Consider the following 20652-nt stretch of genomic DNA (forward strand, 5'->3'; position numbering starts at 1 on the left):
AGACCAGACGGTATGTCTATAGTACCGTGGTCGATGGGCCGTGCACTGGTGCGGGATGCGACCTGCGTTGATACGTTGGCAGCTTCTCACTTGCCGAGTACGTCCCATAAAGCGGTAGCAACTGCCGAATCTGTTTAAAACTTTAAATGCTTAAGGGCCGTAAATACTCCGTTATTTGTAATGACTACGTTGTTGCGGCGTTTGCGTTTGAGACTCTGGGCCCATGGTCTTCGGACACGAAAAATTTTACTAACATCGTGTCAAAACTTGGTCAAACCCAAAAATTGGTCCTTACGTCTGGTGACCCAAGAGCTGGCGCTTATTTACCCCAACGGATAAGTCTAGCATTTCAAAGGGGCAATAGCGCCAGCATTTTGGGTACCATACCCATAAGTGAACAGTTAGACGGCTTTATATTTATTGTAAATATTAATTTTAGACAGCTTATTATTATTTCCCTAGAAAAATATATTTTTCTTTGGTTCGAATCGTAAAAAAAATACAAAATAAATCAGAAATCTTAAATATGAAATGCAGTAACATATAGACTGCATATGGTATAGTGGTCAGGATCACGGAGTGTTGGGTTGACCCCAGGTCCGTCCAAAACCTGTCTACGTATTGGATTTTCTGTTAAGAACTCTCAGTACCAGCACGGAGTTAACAAATTGGCGTCAACACCTGTGCTAAAAAAAAGCACGTTAAGGCTTTGTTCCCGGTTAATATCACTTGTGATAATAGTCTCACTATTGTGACAATAGTAGTAAACCCACCAACCTGCATTGGAGTAAAAAAATAAAACAATGTAATTTATTAACAAATTTTAATATTGAACTTGAAAAGCATACAGTTTATGTACTCAATAATCGTCAATAACCTTAAACTCTATTAAAATTTCATACCTTCGATAACATTAAATATATAAAATTCGTTTAAAAAGCTTGACATTAACGGTTATTCAGCTTAAATATAAAAGGTAATTTATTTTAGGTGTACATGAGTATATTATGAAGCCACGTATTTACTACTAAACTATTGTGTTTTATTTTTTAAACGTAGATACATTATAGAAATGTTTTGCCATAACGGACGGGACTCCTCTCTCTCGGATCGATCTCATCCATAGATGTCGCAGTCGAAATGCCTCAGACGAATTATTCTATAATGATTTATTCCGGCTTTGACTCTACCTATAGAAATGCAAGGTTTGAGCCTAGTTTGCTCGCAATTTGAGATAAATTTATATTTCTAGTATTTAAAATAAAATATGTTTGAGAAGCGAGTTTAAAAAACTTATTAGAAATACATCAAGTGGATTGTTCAAAAGTGGCAAGAACATTGAAATAAAAATTTAAAAACAAGTAATTAAATTGTAGAGAACACATCTGTGAATGTTTCAGAAACAAAATGTATGCTGATGAATACGTGGCTTATTTTTTTTTTACATTTTTGGTGTAATTTTTGCGATATAAATACAGATTTTTGGCAAAACTTTTTGGTTACATTATTTTTATTATCTACTATTTGATTTTATCTGACTAGAACGATATAATTATACTAGTAGTAAGTAATGGTGAGAATTATATTATTTATTTCTAGGGACAGACAGAGCTTCGGAAATTTTATGTCATATATGTGATATATTGCTTCATTTGTTTCAAGATACTTCTTTATAAATAATAATGATTGTAAATCGCATATAAAAAACGATCTGGGGCATAAGCCTGCTATTATAATTAATTATTTTGACGGATGATTGGCGCAGATAGCGGACTCAAGCTACGCTTACTTTGGGACCAGATGGTAGCGTTTGTACTGTCGTTAAAAATATTGTAATAGCGGAGTCTATTAGACACAATTGCAATAAAATACTAATAAAAAAAATAAGAGACATTACTTTACACTAAGCAATTTTTTAGTTGGTACACGAGGAAAGCCTGTATCGTTAGTGCCTTTCAAAGAATGTAGAACCTTGTTGCAAACAAACCTCTTTTGCCATTTTTATATGCAGTACTACGATGTTATTGATCGACTATTAAGAAACAATAATTGTTATAGCAGACTTACGGGCGCAGATCGTTTTCCCTAAAACTTAATACACGGTGCGAAAAAAACACTTTGCCTGTTAACCTGGCTCTGATAAACTATAAGCTTACAGTAGGTATTTCTGTGGCATTAGGTTCAAACAAAGAAACGGTATTTTTTAGTAAAGTGTTGCATTGATAGTAGGTAATAATATAACTCGATAAAAACGATACGCTTGTACGTGATTTAAAAATATCGCAGAATGTATGTTAATTTAAAAATTGAATAGTTTAAATGGTACACATAGAGCTCAAATAAAATACTATCAGTAACTCGATTCGACGAATAAATTCAAATTTATTTTCAGCTTAAAAGTTTACAATGCATGAAAATTTGTATTAAGCGAATTTTCGTGCGTTTCAACTTTTATTTTGAATTTAAAACGGCATTTGAAACTTTTTCATCGTGTTGATTTCAACAATAATGGAATAAGCTATGGAGTTGTGTGATAGGAAATGAATGCGAACAAAATAACTAAAGATAAACACGTTAAGATTTGAGAGCGAACAGCTTATTTAAATTTCTGCATTCTTATTTATAATTCGGTCTCCGCAAGTTTAGCATAGGTTTGGGCCAAGGCCTTTTGGCGTAGGAAGACTTGAGACGAGAATCTAGCAGTCTTGGACAAGTTGGTCACGATGGCTCAACATGGTGTCTCCTTTTGTCAAGCATCGTTAGGGTACCAGTATTGTTCGTTTTCTGATGTTTATCCTGTTATGTTTTGAGGATATTATGTATGGATTTATATATGTATTTTTAGTATTGTATTTATATGTTTTAGTGTATCTATATATGGTACCTGTTGCCTGGGAGAGATCGCTATAAGGCCGCCAAATTGTACCTCCATTCTTATCTTTCTTATGTATTTGCAAAATTAGTTTATTTTATTTTTGCTTTCTGTGTTTTGTTCAACAAAAGAGTGTTTATTGATTCATGTAGGTACTAGGGTGGTTTGTAAATAAACGTGTCCAAACTTTCAGCTATAAATATGAAAAAAGATTTATCTTTCTTGACATGATAAAATAAACCAGCCCTGATCCTTTGAAATTAAATGATAATCAATTATTTACAAACTCATTATCGTATAAAATATTATTGTATTAATTTATAATTATTATGGCTCACGTTCGTTGAATACAGGAAATCTGAAAAAAAAACAATCTTTTTAACACATCTGAAATGTAATGTGAAGTGGATCTATTAATGAAGTAGACTTCATTATAGTATGACCTCAAAGGCGCAACCACTCAAAAACGAATTATCTTATTTTTTGGATAAAAAACACAGTCGTCATCATCCTCATGTTCATCCATCACCGGCCCACTACACGGGGTACGGGGTACAGGGCACGGGTCTCCTCCCACAATTAAAAGGGGTTAAAACCGTAGTCCACCACACTGGCCCAGTGCGAATTAGTGGACTCCACATCTTTAAGAGCATGAGAACTCTCAGGCATACAGGTTTCCTCACGATGTTTTCATTCACCGTTGAAAAAAGTGATAACAGAAGAAGGCAACAGTAGTAAAAATAAATACTAATAAATCTTCCTATCCTCATTTCCCACTACAGGACACGGGTCTCACTCACAATGAGAAGGGATTAAGGCCGTAGTCCACCACGCTGGCCCAGTGCGGATTGGTGGACTAAGTAAAGAAAAAACTAATAAATGCCTAAGCCCAAAAGACCTTTTTTTCAGCTTGAAAGCTGGGTTCATTTTTCGTGAAACTAGTACAGTGCGATTTGGAAGTTATGTAACCGACATTTTCGTAGCCCTTTGTGGATTTGGTGCATAAATACTTTATTTTAGTACGCTGTTCTCTGTCCAAGTTTTTTTTTTTGGTTTTGCAAAAACCCCGCCTAAACCGTTTGTTTGCAAAAATATCCAATATCCGTGTTAGAAATGCAAACTATATCTAGGCTCAACTACTTAGATCAATTTACCGTTGAAGCCTCGCTTATTATGTAGCAAAGGTAAGATACCAATCATAACTTTTAGTTTCCAACACGCTTATAGCTTTTGCAACTAAGCGATATAACCATAATAAGTACAGATTTCGATTCGCTGGAGTAAGAAATTATTTAACTGATTGCCGAGATTCAAAATAATAATACCTGTACAAAAAATAGTTATAGCTGAAGTGGGGTTTTCTAAATCCATATAATAAGAGTCAATAAATAAATAAATAAATATACTACGACAATACACACATCGCTATATAGCCCCAAAGTAAGCGTAGCTTATGTTATGGGTACTAAGATAGCTAATGAATATTTTTTTTTATGAATATTCCTGTTCTTAAATTATCTTATTAATAAATGCGAAAGTCGGTTTGCTTATTACTAATGCAAGCTTTGAACCACTGAACCGATTTTGACGTAATCTTGCGCATGTATAACACTACCAGTGGACTTCTCCCAGCATAATCAAGAAGTTTAACCACTGGGTTATATTATTATCGTAGCAATGATTGTGAAAGTGTCTAAAGCCTAGATAGGATTTTAAAGGAACCGAGTTTGTTAATCCTTTGGGTACGATTCACTGATACTCTTTGGAAACAAAAGTAACAAAGTCAAAAAGTGCCATGATTGAGCCAAGTAAAGGTAACTTAATTTGGTACTGTTAACAAAAGAACAGAAACATTTTGTCTGTTTATATGAGAGAATTAAGATAAATATAACTATCATATAAAAACTTATAAAGAGAAACATAATATACCTTCTTGTCAAACCTTATTTAAATTAAAAATTTCATTAGGTAAGTATTCAAACTTTTAAAAGAGGATGCCTTAGGTTCCGGCTTCATTTAAAATGTAAAGCATTTTAAATGAAGCCTCTAAACCAGATTGTTTAAAACAAACTTTATACTGGACTAACGTAATAAATAGGCTTACGCTAAAAACTTGCTAATCAAATGATTTGATTATTTAAAGTAAAGTTATTTTTATATTATTGTAACCCTAATATCATAAACAATATCTTCCAAGATGAAACAGAATACCATTTAAAGCTTATTGTTACTGATTTGATCGTGTAGCTCCGAGTATAACTCCACATCGAGTGATAGTCATTCAATGATGTGTTAAAGTCGTTTTTTTATATTTTTCATACATACTATCAGTGGCGTGCATAGAGGGTATGCACAGGGTATGCAGATGATAAAAAACTAAGAAAATCACGAGTATGAGTTATAAATACTTGAGGGTAGGCTGTTTATAACTCTTACTCCTATCCTTAAGTTTTTTATAACTCTAACTGGAGATTTTCTTCATTTTATATCATCTGCATACCCTCTGCATACCCTCTGCATACCCTCTATGCACGCCACTGCATACTATTAGATACTCTTTCCCTATTTGCGGGTCCTACTGAGCACCCTAAATTAATATTGGGATAGCTTGTCTTCTTGGAAAAGCATAGGATTCTTCTGATCGAGGGAAAATAATGGATTTTTATAAGGAACTTATAAAGAATTAGAATCCTTCTAACCATGGGGAAATCTCAACCTTTAAAACATATTTCGTGATAATAAGTCAGTGGCGTGCACTTCATACATGCAGAAAAGCACTGCATACCCTAAAATTAATATATAACCCGTAAAGGAGGAGAATTTTAGCCGTTATATTAAATTTTCCTGCAGTCTGCATACCCTGGTAAGAAACCCAATGCACGCTACTGTAATAAGTAGTACACTGGTTTCTTCTCTTAGGTACAGAAAAGAGGATTTAACGATTATTATCACATCAAAGTAATAACAATGGCCTATTTTTTATAAGACTTTTTCAAAGACTCAGAGCTCTGCACCATGCGCGGTCAAAAAGACACGTCGTATGACTGATATAGAAACTTGGCCAGGCTTGTGTATTTTAGTTACTCTCACAGCATTATGTCTTTAAGAGATAAATTTAAAGAAGCTAAAATTATAACGGTGCATAATTGTACGTATATTTGGAAATTTAATTTATGTACGTAAATTGACGACGCAGTGGGCAACGACCCTGCTTTCTGAGTCCAAGGCCGTGGGTTCGATTCCCACAACTGGAAAATGTTGGTGTGATCAAACTGAAAATTTTCCAGTGTTTGGGTGTTTTTATGTATTCTATAAGTATTTATGTATAATATTCATCAATCATCTTAGCCCCCATAACACAAGATACGCTTACTTCGGGGATAGGTGGCGATGTGTGTATTGTCGAAGTATATTTATTTATTTATTTATAACAATATTAACATTAGGGGGTAAACAAAACTTGTAGTAGAGCCACTACCAACCGACTGTCTTGACGTTTCAATAGTGCTTTTAAACGGGGCCTATTTTAAATAAATGAATTTTGAATTTATTTATTTTGAGAACTCTCTCATAGGAGAAAGGTATTAGCATAGATTTTGACACCTTGCTCTAATACATCTTACAGAGGTAAAGTGTCGGTAAGAAACGTGAATTCAAAGAAATAAATTAATATATGAGTAGGTACCTTTAAAACACTTGCACTCTGTGGTTCTCTCGATCGCATACGATGATGTTACCACCAGACATAACAGCGATGCCTTCCAGACCCTTAAATTCTCCATCCCCGGAGCCCCAAGAACCGAAGGCTCTTAGGAAGGTCCCATCAGGATGGAAGATCTGGATCCTGTTGTTTCCGGAATCTGCTACCACGATGTAGCCTTGGTCATCTACTGCTACACCCCTGGTGAAAAAAACATCTTTGTCAGTAAAAAAATAATAACAAAAGTTGTAATAAGGAAACAAGTTCATTTCAGGCACGCACCAGGACCCAAACAGGACCTTAATGTGCTTGCTTTAATAGTGAAGGAAAACCTCGTTAAGAAACCTGTATGCGAGAGAGTTCTCCATAACGTTCTCAAAGGCGTGTGTAGTCTACCAATCTGCAATTGGCTAGCGCGGTGGACTACGGCCACAGAATGAAGAACATACGGAATCCTCATTCAGCCAAACAGAGAAGAGGTCGCGAGCACGTTAAACTTCACACCCGCGTAATGTTGCGAGCTCACAAACTTTTCCCATTTCGCTCATTTTATGGTTAACGTTTAGAAGATTAGAGGTAAAATAATTACTGTCAACTGCTAAATGAATTAAGTGACTAATCGGCTATTCGAAGAACACTACTAAAGTGGAGTGGTTTTCGATGCTTCCATATATGCCGTGTAAACGGATTCTGTAGGTTCTTAATTCTGTGACTACGGCCATCCCCTGTAGTGGAATGGTAATTGGTTGATAATGACGTAGTTGTGACTTCACCTGGCGGAAGTACATGCAGTTCTTTAGTTCTTGTATTTCCTAAAACGGAAATATTAAAGATATCGCTATGGCAAGAATTAATTGACGGCCGATTGGCTCAGTTAGCAGCGACCCTGCTTTCTGAGTCCAAGGCCGTGGGTTCGATTCCAACTACTGGAAAATGTTTGTGTGATGAGAATGAATGAATCAATGAAAAATATTCATCAGTCATCTTAGTTCCCATAACACAAGCTACGTTTACTTTGGGGCTAGATTGCGATGTGCCGTAATATTATTTATTTTGGGGTTCCTATGTTATTACCTTATACTACAATACTATTATCTTTTAATCCCAAATATCTATTAATTTAAAATCAATAGCACCGAGTAAGTATCCTTTAAGTATTTGCTTAAACTTAAACTGGGTCGTTTCGTACAATAGGCTTTCACTCCGATCACAAGGGACGTTAATAGCTTTACACTTGCCAAGGACTTGAATCTATTGTCAACTCACCTCGAACCTTTGACGAGCCTACTATTAATAGCCTATATGGCCTCTTAACGTTTCTTTTTACTCGATGACAAATTATCGCAACACTGCGATATCACTTGATGTGAGATATTGCACTATGAGATTCTATTGGATCAATAGAAAGGACCAGGGTGCGTCTGAACACTAAAACTAAAAGGTTCCAAACATTTTAGTTTTAGTGTTCAGTTACAGATTAAAAACGTTAATGAAAAATTCGAATTTGTTGATACGCCTTCTTCACCTAGACTAGCTTATGCTCGCTTACATTAAGTTCAACAAATCTAAATAACGTGGACCCTAATATAGGGTCGTTGGCAAAATTACTAAACACGTTTTTTTAGTATCAGTGCTAAAATGTTAAAATATTTATGCTTTGTTTAGAATTAGCCTTAGAAAAAATTGGAAAGGAAAAGGTAACTGACTTCATGATTCCGTCTTAATGATTCATCATCATCATCATATCAACCCCGGCCCACTACAGGGCCAGGGTCTCATCCCTTAAATAAAAAGGTTAAGGCCATATTCCACCACGCTGGCCCAGTGCAGATTAGTGGACTCCACAGGCCTTTGAGAACATTATGGAGAACTCGCAGGCAAGCAGGTTTCTTCGGGATGTTTTCCTTCACCGTCGAAGCAAGTGATCCTTTTATTGCTTAAAACGCACTTAAATTTGAAAAGTAGGATGTGCGTGCTGCATATCGAACCCCCGAAAGTGAAGCCCGAAGTCCTAACCACGGAGTTGTTACCGAATTTTAGGTATCACCGCATCTTTCTTAATAATTAATCTATCTGAGGTACCCATGTCAGGTTAGCCCGCTACCATTTTAAACTGGCATCATCACTCACTAGGTAAGATTGCAGTGAAGGTCTAAGTTGTGGTGCAATAAATAGAAAAAAAAAACACCTAAGTAAAATCGGCGAAGACGCTTTGCTCTGTCAATAATATTATCCTTAATTTGGAAATTATTTTTTATTCGGTCAAAGTCCTATAATTTTCGAATTCACTCAAGTAAACTCGGGTGCGCCGCTTTGCTGGATTAATTATGTTCCTTATTCCAGAAGGAATAGAGTTTAGATGGGCTGATGGGCACCAAGCTTAAATTCATTCTGGTAAACTCGGGGACGCTTTGCTCGGTCAATTGTGTTCCTCGTTTTGGAAGTAATAGGATCTGTCAGACGGACAGACAGAGGAACAAAGTGTGAATTTAGTAAAGCTGGAGACGTTGGTTTGCTAGTCCATTAGTGTAGATTGGATGTAGCAATCTGTAGGATACTAGCGTGCCAGCCAGACTACGCCCAGCCAGGAAAAGCAAAGCCACCTTCACTGTTAAACTGTTCTCAAACCACCCATTGAAATGCGAATTAAAAAGAGTAAATTATTTAAGATATATTCAGATTGAGTTCTGCTCTCGGAGTGCCTTTAGGATCGCGATATATCTACCAAATAGCTATCCACTTGACTTCGCATCTCCGCCAAGCGTATAGTTAATTTTTTGTAACCTGTAGAGTATGTTTAAAAATAGAAAGAATGGTGATTTTTGTGATATCATAATCTCTACATAAAAATGTAACAAATAACAACCCCGACTTCTAATATAGTGTACATTATTTCACTAGGCCTCCCCTAGTTGATACCCATATCAGAGTTGTAGAATAATCTGTAAATTTGTAATTTTTGGGGCGGTAGTCATCTTGAACCGATTTTCATCAAACAATCTTATTCACTTTTCAGACAGAAATAACAACAACTAAATCGTTTCAAACGTTCATCCGCTACGTTCCTAAAGACAGACGCACATACACATACACACACGCACAGACACACACGCACACACACATACACACACCCTGTAGTTATTGCGTCGGTGTTTGGTGTGTGGCGTTATTGACGATTATAAAAACGAAATGTACTAAACGTTGCAAGGATCCAATGGAAGCGGCCAATTAGCAAGGTCTACAATTTATTCTGAACTAGTCCCATAATTACGGCTTTTCTAACGAGAAATCGATATTGTCCCTTGACGCCTTAATTAATATGACAGGCAAGTTTACTTCAAATTAGGACTCCATTCAACACTCTTGCCCGTGTAACCTAGTTTTTAGTCTACCCTCATTAATCCATAATTTCCAAAGTAATATTATAGATTCGGAGGTTATTATGGTTATCCTACAGACGATCTGTAGTACAGTGTTACAAAGAACTTATACTAACGTTATTAATATTACGTCAAGTTCATAATCACGCGTGAACGTAACTTGTACTTGGTACTTATCGTGTTAAAGTCAAACAAGAGACATCAGTAGTTCTAATTCCAAATCAATGAACTCTCGTAACAGTAGACTACAACTAGATTTCCAACTTTAATGACACTGTCTCCTTAGCTTGTGTGACGTCTAATGACGAGCTTAGCTTGTAATGCATCAGTAATAGCTATGCTATTTGTCATGACGTTGAACGCAAAGCCCCACGTTATACTGCATACAGGCTTGACTAATTTGCGTTTGTGATGGAGTCATGTTGCTTGTCGTATATTGTTCCGAGCACACCCACATCTCTGGACACTAATCTGGTTAGATCTTAGTGCATTACATAATAGAGACCAGTGGAATGCACGAGGGGTAGACATTTAGCAGGCGGATTAAACACGGCTAGTTTGTAATGGGGTTAAGAACCGATGAATTATACGAGTATCTATCTATGTATATTTAATAAAACCATAACTGAACAGTACTGGATTCCCATAGATATCTTGCATCCTGGAATATTAACATTATAAATTCTTAGGGTTGCCATTTTTTATTCCGGTTCAGAATATATAAAAACTGAAAGTAATACCTACTATAATTTTTATAATTTACATAATATATAAATTTTAAATAACAACGTTATTTAAAAGAATATTTTTTTTAAATATTGGATTGAAGCAATCCATGATATATTATGAAAATAAAGCTCAATTTGCTATACTCTGCGAAAAGCAGGAAAATCTGTATGGCGTAAAACTTGTGCTCGCCATTAGCTAAAAACCTTCGACAGATCTGTCGAACCATTGATTTAACATGTTACTATCCTACTATGTATGAAACTATGTAAGATGCTCTGAATATAATAAATATTGTTGATTTGAAAAAAGGGCGCTATACGCTGTTTAGTTTACTTTTTAAACGCTGCATAAATGTGAACCCATTTTGTATATCAGTACCTCTCCACTCCATTCTAGGGTGGAGTGAAGTGGAGAGGGTAAAAGTAGAGCGGAATGGAACAGAGTTAAGTAGGCGGAGCGTAGCTGAGTTGCATATAATGGAATAGTCTACTGTTATAACAATTAGAGTAGCATTTTTCACTTTATTTTACTGAAGCGTGAAATTTTAAATTTAGTGAGAGAATGTTCTCTACAGATGTTACTTTAAGATAAATTTCTTTCATTTCAGCAGTTCGGAATGATATTTCGAATGAAATGGGGCGGTGAACCTTTCTTTTTGTTTTTCTTAGCTAACTCAACAACAACTTTAACCGTTTCACTCCAGTTCTCTCCTTGTTAACCCTTCATAGTCATACTGTCTTCTTAGAGAAAGTTTCACAAAAGCGTACCATCGTTCAAGGGCACGACTTCGACTCGTAAATAATAAACAAAAGGTAAAGTCCCTATACAAAAAACTTCAAGCAATAAACAATGGGTTGGTACTTCAGAAAACAAAACGAGATATAACAAGTTTTGTTGATAACTTTTATGTGTTTCTCGAACTTTTGTCATGAGTTTCACAATTGAAATATTTGAAGTCGAATTTTAAACCGCAAAATGTAATACAATAAGTCTATGGCAGAATTGTTTTATTGTTTACTAGCGTACGGCAAGCAACGGGGATTAAAATGGGTACGACCTGGAATGTTCTCAAAAATTACTTGTTCGACTAACCTTGGGAACTTGAACTGTCCATCTTCAGACCCTTCCTCTCCAAACGAGGACAGCACCCTTCCATTCACGTCAAAGACCTGAATCCTGTGGTTGTTGGAGTCGGAAACCAATACACGGTTGGTACTAGACACGGCTATGTAGTGAGGATGCTCCAACTGGCCCAGTTTGGAGCCAAAGCTGCCAAATTTACCCACAAACGTACCATCAGATTGGAATACCTAAAAAAAAAAACATTACCTTGGGATAGTATTAAATAAATAAATATACTACGAAAATACACACATCGCCATCTAGCCCCAAAATAAGCGTAGCTTGTGTTACGGTTACTAAGATGACTGCGGAATATTTTTATGAATACTATACATAAATACTTATAATAATCAGACACTTTTTGGTATAAAGTTTGTTGGAATATAGAAAATAGGAAATAAATAATATGAATACCACAAATGGAAAATAGTTGTGTGATGAATATTAATGGGTGTTTATATGTATATTATAAGTATTTATGTATATTATTCATTAAAATATTCATCAGTCATCTTAGTACCCATAACACAAGCTACGCTTACTTTGCGGCTTCATGGCGATGTGTGTATTTTCGTAATATATTTATTTATTTATTTATAACTTTAATTTAAAATTTATAGTGAAATTAAAAAAGGTAATAGTGGGTAAAAAGTATTAAAATTGTAATGGCATTAAAATTAAAAAGATGAAAATGCTGGCTGCATGAAAAATACAAACCTGAACTCTATGGTTTTCCTTGTCACACACGTATATGAATCCGAGGGCGTCTGTGGTTATGCCCCAAGGGTAGTTGAATTTGCCATCACCTGTGCCTTGACTGCCGAACGCCCTAAGGAACCGACCGGCGGGGTCAAACACCTGTAAAAAAATAAAATTGTAAAAAGGTACTTTATAATGCAGAGAGCGTTCTTTATATATTTTAAAATACTTTACTACTTTTTTATAAAAATTTCTTCTTTTTATTCAGGTAAAACCCTTCTCAATATCGTGTATTTTGAGTAGGGTTTTACCTGAATCAAACTAATTTTATTATTATTATTATTATTATTTAGCAATGCATTTGGCTTTGTCGTTCCTAGATCAACATAAGTCTGGAAGTTTGTTACGTACTTTAATTATGAGATTTTTATTCTCTTAATCGAACCTCGGTTTTACTAGCGAAACTCTATAAACGTCAGAGTAAAATGGAGTTTATTCGACTCGTTTTAAAGCTCATCGCTCAAGCTCTCGTCAAACTTATAAAGTGAACGTTCTTGGTAAAATGGAAACAGCACATTACAGAATTGGCGACGCTAAAACGAGTGACATTAGGGGGAGTTTTGTTTCAACTTTACAGTGGTTCGATATTCGTTAACAAAGCTACGATTGCTAGCATACTAATTACGCTCTAAGGGTACTTTTAATTTAGTGTCGTGTGCAATAAAGTATCTAAAAACATATATATTTGTAAAAAATATCATTATCTTAAGCTCATAAACACTCTTACTGTTGAGCATAGATGAGATAGCACATTAATATCTATACTAATATTATAAAGAGGAAAGATTTGGAGGAAGTTCGTTTGTTTGTATCCAATAGGCTTCGAAAGTACTGGTCAAAAATAAAGCTAAACTATCACAACGTAATATATAGGTTGTAATTTTTTTTGAAATAAAATTGGAGATCCTAAAGAAAATTGCAATAATTAAACCCAAAGTAGATAAATTACATTTACATTACATTCCCAAAAATTATTGGTGATTATTTCCCTATCGACCAACGGACCTACAAATGTACTCGCTAAATAAAAAATTGCGTGACACCCTTGTTTACGGAACCCTCCAAACAGATTAAACAATACTTATAAAGCCAATTTGTTATAAAAACCTGACGATTGATTATTACTAGCTGACCCGTGCAACTTCGTTGCACCAAATCGGTTATTACCGGAAAACACAAATAAAATGACATTTTCTAAAAATGAATCCTAGCGAGATCGATTTATCGCCCCCGAAACCCCCTGTATACTAAATTTCATAAAAATCGTTGGAGCCGAATCTGAGATTCCAATTATATATATAAAAGAATTGCTCATTTAAAGATATAAGATAAAATCTAAGAATATGGCAGATGACAGATGACATCAGGCGAGTCGCAGGGAGCCGCTGGAGGCGTGAGGCTCAGGACCGTGGATTATGGAACTCCCTACTAAAGATATATGTCCAGCAGTGGACGAATAAGGCTGTTCAAAAGCCAAAATATTTAAAGCCATTTGTCGGTTATCGTTTCTTTTATTAATTTCCAATATTTAAACAGCCTACAAAATCGGATTGAACTATCGGATATTCATCAGTTATCTCAGTACTATAACACAAGGCTAATCATAGCAAAATTATATCCATAAAAATAATATCCATAACACAAGCTACGCTTACTTTAGGAGCTAGATGGCAATATGTGTCGCAGTATATTTATTTTTATTTATGATATTGAATGTATATGGTATTTGTTAATTTTTAGAGGTTATTTTTGCTGTCAGGGGGCTTTTTTAATTTTTATAGTCTAATTTTTTTTCTGACATCCTAAAAATCTATGCATATTTTCAACACACGCGACGCCAATTATTTCCGAACTCCCAATAGAGTAACTAGAGTTATCGCGTTACGGTTTTATCCCCCACGGCACTTTGTATTCGATTCGCTAATTGAAATTAATTAACATTCCCCATTGATAGCTTTGACAGCGTCGTTGATCTAGTGGTTACCATGTTCGATTACAAATCACGAGGTTCTTCCATACATTCCTGGTACAAACATATATCCTACTAGCTGCTGTCCGCGGTTTTGCCTGCGTTTGTTTTTGTTTTCCATAGAAACAGTTAATAGAGACGTGTGGCATATAATTTAAATGTACTTCTGGTTTTTTTAAATATTTGTATCCACGAAGTTTTTAAAAAAAAGCATTTTTCAAGTCACTTACATCATCATATCAAACCATAACAGGTCACGGGTCTCCTCCCATTCTGAGAAAGGGTTACGGCCGTAGTCCACCACGCTGACCAGGTGCGGATTGGATGACTTCACACGCCTTTGAGAACCATATGGAGAACTCTCAGGCATTCAGGTTTCCTCACGATGTTTTCCTTCACCGTTTAAATGAAGTGTAAAAACTAAAGCTATGAGAGTTCCAAATACTCCCAAGAATAGTCCGCAACAAACTCAGCCGGGTATACTATCAAGCATATAAACTTAGTCTATTTCTTCCCTACTTCATTCGTATTCGTTTGGCTAATAGAAATGAATTGACATTCCCAATTGATCTTGTTTACAAGTCGACTAATTAACCTGAGTCGCGCTAACGAAGTTTTCTACGTGACACTATTGCATAATACTTGTGGTTGACAGGTTAAAGGGGATAAAGGTCTTTGCTCAGGTATAAACTGAACCCCGTACTAACAGGTAACAATACCGTATCAAGGCCTATTAAACTCTTACTCCTCTTGCGCGTGAAATATTTCGGTGCACACAGATGCACTCTCTATTCTCTCATTCTCATACTCTGGTGGGACAGCAAACCGGCACGACCGGTAAGAGATCAGGAGCAAGACCGACAGCTTAACGTGCTATTCGAATCACCGCAAACTCTGAGTTTGTACTAGGAATTTCTAGATAGAATAACCTTATACTGACTATTGGCCCGACCCGGGATCGATCCCAAAGACCTCGTCATCTACAGCCGAATATTATAACCACTACACCAAAGAGGCAGTGCCTCAATCCAATTTTCAATGCACCGTCAACGATTGGAGAACTCATCACCCGCGAGGCGTTGACAACGTGACTTCAAGCACTGCAACTTGGCATCGACTTTCACTCCTACCACATCAGTAGCCTAAATACAGTTGAGGACTCGTTATCTTATTTGCATTCAGAAAATTATTTCCATCATAAGGACAGAACGTGCGTCCCCAAAACGAGTGTCATTAGGTCCATTTTACTTTGACAGTAATAAGTTTAATACTCGAAAAAGACTGCTCGAATGTGATCTAGGAAATCTCGTACTAAGGCTACAGATGTAGTAGGAGTGTAGTTTTCTCACAATTGAGGAGTTGTTTTCGCATATCATATATGTATCGTTAAAGTAAATGGAATTGTTAGCAAATTAGAGCATTAATACAACGCAAATAAGATCTATTTCACTCTGATGTTCAAGTTTGTCTGTACTCGAAAAAGACTCCGCGTCTATATAGAACACGTTCAACACGACTTAGACTAGTTAAAAACTCTTTTCCAATTGTAAGTGGGCTAGGTGGTGACAAATTAACGTAGAGGGCAAAGCGTGGTAGAGAAATCATTTTCAGAAATGTAGAACTCAGACGCGTCCTGAGTAACATTTTCGGCCTGTGTTTAATTAATTGTCAATAAGTTGTACTGGCCTTATTTACCGACAAGACTTTTATTGTTTTACTAGCTCAGATTGAGAAAAAAATATATACGAAAGAGTTGTCCGGTCTGGTAAATTAAATAGTATAGTTCTAAGTTTGTAATTTTAAACTTGTTATGAGATATCATATTCAAAATAAAAATAAAATTAATAACATAGGAAAAAGGCGACATTATCAAAAATTTGCGACTAATAAATTTAAAAAAATATTTACTCATAATTTTCCATGCTTTCATCTTTATAATCAGGTAAACAAAAAACTCAATATTGATAAGTTAAACATACATAATTGTAAAACTCGATTATATGACTGGTTAAGTGGGCTAAACTAGGATGACAATGAAAGCATTATTCAGATATTGAAATGATTCACATATGCCTAACACATACACACGCGCACGCACACGCAACACACACACACACACACACACAAGCACACACACAAACACACAAACAACGCACACACACTCCATACACACATACACGCACGAAAAACTATAAACTACATTTTATAAGACATTAATATTTAAAATAAAAAAAATTTACTATTCATTCTAATAAATCTAAAATCTTTGCATAAGTTAAATCTTCTATTAAAATAAAGGAATTCATTATTTAAAATATTTAACACAAAGTTACTCTTACTTAAATTTAAATATTATCGAATAACTGCAATTATAACATTACTTAAACTATATTGTTGTATATATTATCCTGGGGAAAGGGCCTGGTCGCTTAAGATACAGGTTCTACCTAGTTCAAGCATCAGTCCCCACATTATAAATGTGTAACAAAATAGCCCGTAAGCAACATTATATTGTACTCATACTTATAAGTAATGTGGAGATATAAATAAATCATTCATTCATTCATTCAAATCATTCATTCATTCATTCAAATCATTCATTCATACATTCTTACTTAAGCAATTATAACATATCTACATATGTTATAATTGCTTAAGTAAGAATCAATTTTTTTAAGTCTTTGCGCTTAGAATGTAATACAAAAATTCATCACGGAAAACGTATGCCTGGTATGTTTATAGCGCTAGTTGCAACAGAATTAAAACGCTGTACCTACCTAAGCTGACGATTTATACGAATACATATAGTTTTTAAAACTACAGAGAGATTACCCAACTGAACAGGAGATATTATATAGCTTAATTGTGTTCGTAAATTTAGATGTACTCTCTATTTCTTCACTCTATAGTCCGATGGGACGGCAGATCCGACACGACGCAAAACTGACAACTTGCTTGCATGATAATTAACGATTTTAGTTTGTTATCGTTAAATGCTACTGTTCTGCTATGTCTCGGCCTGTGGTAGGAGTCCGTAGGACAGGTCACACAAATATGTCCAGTGTCCATGTCTCGAGTAAGAAAGATTGATTAATTTTTACTATTATTCGCAGCGATCTTTTGCCTCAATGTATTCGTAGGTTGTAACAAAGATTACGTCTATCCTTTCGCTTAGTCTTTGTTGCACGAGTATAACATAACATTTATCATCAGAAATGCAGAACCCGGTATATTTGTAACGTCAGGGCTGCAGATTTAAAACGAACGAAACCGATGGCCCATACGTGAAATATAGAAATGTGTTGTAGCGGTCAGATACCGGAACATGCTTTGTGAACAAACGGGGTGATCTTTCAATTCTAGATTGGACTTCGGGGCTTTTGACGTTGCGTTAGATGATCAATATACAACATCAAGCTGCATAAGAGAAACATTGCTTAGTTGAAGATGTTTATCGCCTCTGCATTCGCCAATACTGCTTGAAGATAGCAACATATATCATCAATAGACTTTGTATAAGCGAAGGCTTTACTGAGTGAAATTCCATGATATAAAATAAGCATGAAGCTTATAGTATACAAGCGTAACCAGCCCGCTTGGCCGGGCTAGATTTTGCTTTATTTTATTTAAACAATAAACTTACATCATTAAATTTTTAATTTAAGTCTCATAATATATTAAATCATTTATTTCTCTTCATATTCATTCTCTTCTATTCTCTTCTCTTCTCATGTGCACCCAACAATAGAATATCATCATAGTAAATAAAAGCTGTATTTGACAGTTTGACAGTTCAAAAATAGGAGTGCTGCGATCGTCAACAAACTTTACAGGATTACTCGCCAGGTCAATCCGGTGATTCCCTGAAAGTTTCATTGTAATCGGTCCAGCCTATACGGAACATACCCACACACTTTCTCTTTTATATATATTTATATATATATATATATATATATATATATATATATATATAGATAGATACTCCGCGTAAAGCAGGAGAATTTGTACGGTTTGATTTATATTTTCTTAAATTTTTTTCCACCATACATAGCGGTGATAGCGCATTGGGTAGAAGCTCGACTTTACTTTCGGGGGGCAGAGTTTGAATCCCAGCACGCACCTCTAACTTTTCTAAGTTATGTGCTTTAAAATATCACTTGCTTCAACGGTGAAGGAATACATCATGAAACCTGCATGCCTGAGAGTTCAACATAATGATCTCAAAGGTGTGGTGTGGTGGACTACAGTCCCAACCCCTTCTTCTTATGACACCAGACAGATCTTCAGCAATATAATCTCTGCGCGTGATATTATCTTTAGAATGAACAATTTCTCAGTGAAAAATTCATTGTAAAACGAAAGAGTGTATTTTATTATTCCCTAACAAGATAGCTATCTACAATCACCCCTACTGATTAGTTATGGTTTAGTCTGAGACGGTAACGGACTGTTAAAGCCATGGCAGACTTTGACAATTTAAAGATACGCTGTCAAACCTTATAGTTAACTTCAGAGTGTCGGTTTATTGTGCCGATGTGCGCGCGCATCGTAAAAATTTTCTCTCATCGTCCGTAACGCGCCTAAATAAGTATTACTTCAATAAGAAAAAAACCTTGTAGTGGATTTTAGTTTGACGAGGTTCCACGGGTGGGCAGTCAGCAAAAAAATAACCGAGACATCATTAAAGAGTCGTCTGTTTCCCCCAGCTATTTACATAATCTTCTCAAAGATTCGCAGTCTAAAGTTAGACACTGCGCGTGACACTTTGACAAGCGTTCCCAAAGTTTTGTACAAGGGTTGTATTCCGGTGACCGGGGAAAAATATTTGCCGTTCGCATTACGTGACTTAACGTAAAAGTGGAGGTTTCGCTTCTCCATAGCCAAAAGTCAAAGTCAAAGTCAAATATTTCTTTATTTAAATAGGCACATAGATGGCACATTTGATGCGTTCATTACATTCAAAACTTTAAATATTTACTACTACAAAAATATTTCGGAGCTATGTTTAATGCATTAAAATAAAACTTGCTTTAACGGTGAAGGAAAGCATGATGAGGAAAACTGCACACCTTCTCATGCTCCCTTCTAGTGGGGTTGGTAACGGGATGAGAGTAATTTACCAACAGACAGGCAGTTTTTGTATGTGAGGTCAGTTGACTAGAGTAACCCAGCGGGGATCAACATCAACAACATTGGCGATCAGCAACCTCGAGAACTGAAGTGCCGGGTAATCTATTACGGAAACAGGCCAGAAACAAAAGAAAGAGAAGAATAATTTAGAAGGCTTACTTGTATCCGATGGTTGTATCGATCAGCGATGATGTACTGTCCGATGCGGTTCACCGCAACGCCGGCGAGACAGTCAAACTCTCCCTCGCCACTGCCGTACTGTCCAAACTCCTTTACGAATATGCCGTTGGAATCGAACACCTGGAGAGCAAGAGACTTGTTTTAACAAGAGTTATTAGATTTAGCAAAAAAAAATCGATTCTGACGATATCCATGGTCTAGTGTTGAGTGTTAAGTCTTTATACCGGCTTTCACCAATTGCGGACACCTGCGTAGTGTAAAGCCGTAGGTCCCGTATGTCAATTCGACATTAAATAATGAAAAAAAATATATACTACGACAATACTCACATCGCTATCTAGCCCCAAAGTAAGCGTAGCTTGTGTTATGGGCACTAAGAAGACTTATGAATATTTGTTTCTATAATATACATAAATACTTAGAATATACATATAAACACCCAGACGCGGAAAAACATTCATGCTCATCACACAAACATTTTCCAGTAGTGGGAATCGAACCCACGGCCTTGGACTCAGAAAGCAGGGTCGCTGCAAACTGCGCCAATCGGCCGTCAATAAGTGTGAAAGCCCACCAATCTACTTTAGAGACATGTGGCAGGTCTCTGTTCCAGGACTTCTACGAGAGCCCCCTGCATAAGAATTTTACTAAGTTAAAACTTTTTTTTGCTTTGTGTTTGTAATTTGTATATAGGGAGATTGTAATTTCTTGATAAATCGGCTTAAGGCGTGCCGTGCCGTGTTATACTACAATTAAATACCTAAGACTGCTGGATAAACCAAAACTAAAGGCTGCAAGATAATAATGTAGA

At 35.8% G+C, this 20652-nt stretch overlaps 1 protein-coding gene across 5 annotated transcripts in view; it reads right to left on the reverse strand.

Moving 5' to 3' along the window:
* Positions 1-1052: 1052 nt before the first annotated feature.
* The window catches only part of LOC120628544 (RING finger protein nhl-1), a 103238-nt gene continuing 83638 nt past the window's right edge, over positions 1053-20652 (reverse strand). For all 5 annotated transcript variants that reach the window (XM_039896947.1, XM_039896945.1, XM_039896948.1 and 2 more), the window contains 5 exons: positions 19821-19961; positions 12521-12661; positions 11774-11991; positions 6558-6773; positions 1053-3230 (listed from right to left, as the gene is read on the reverse strand). In XM_039896947.1, coding sequence (XP_039752881.1) covers positions 6560-6773; positions 11774-11991; positions 12521-12661; positions 19821-19961 — 714 coding nt within the window. In that variant the 3' untranslated portion in view covers positions 1053-3230; positions 6558-6559. The remainder of the gene's footprint in view (positions 3231-6557; positions 6774-11773; positions 11992-12520; positions 12662-19820; positions 19962-20652) is intronic.

This window comes from Pararge aegeria, chromosome 13, assembly GCF_905163445.1.
Source record: "Pararge aegeria chromosome 13, ilParAegt1.1, whole genome shotgun sequence".
NCBI classification, from domain to species: Eukaryota; Metazoa; Arthropoda; class Insecta; order Lepidoptera; family Nymphalidae; genus Pararge; species Pararge aegeria.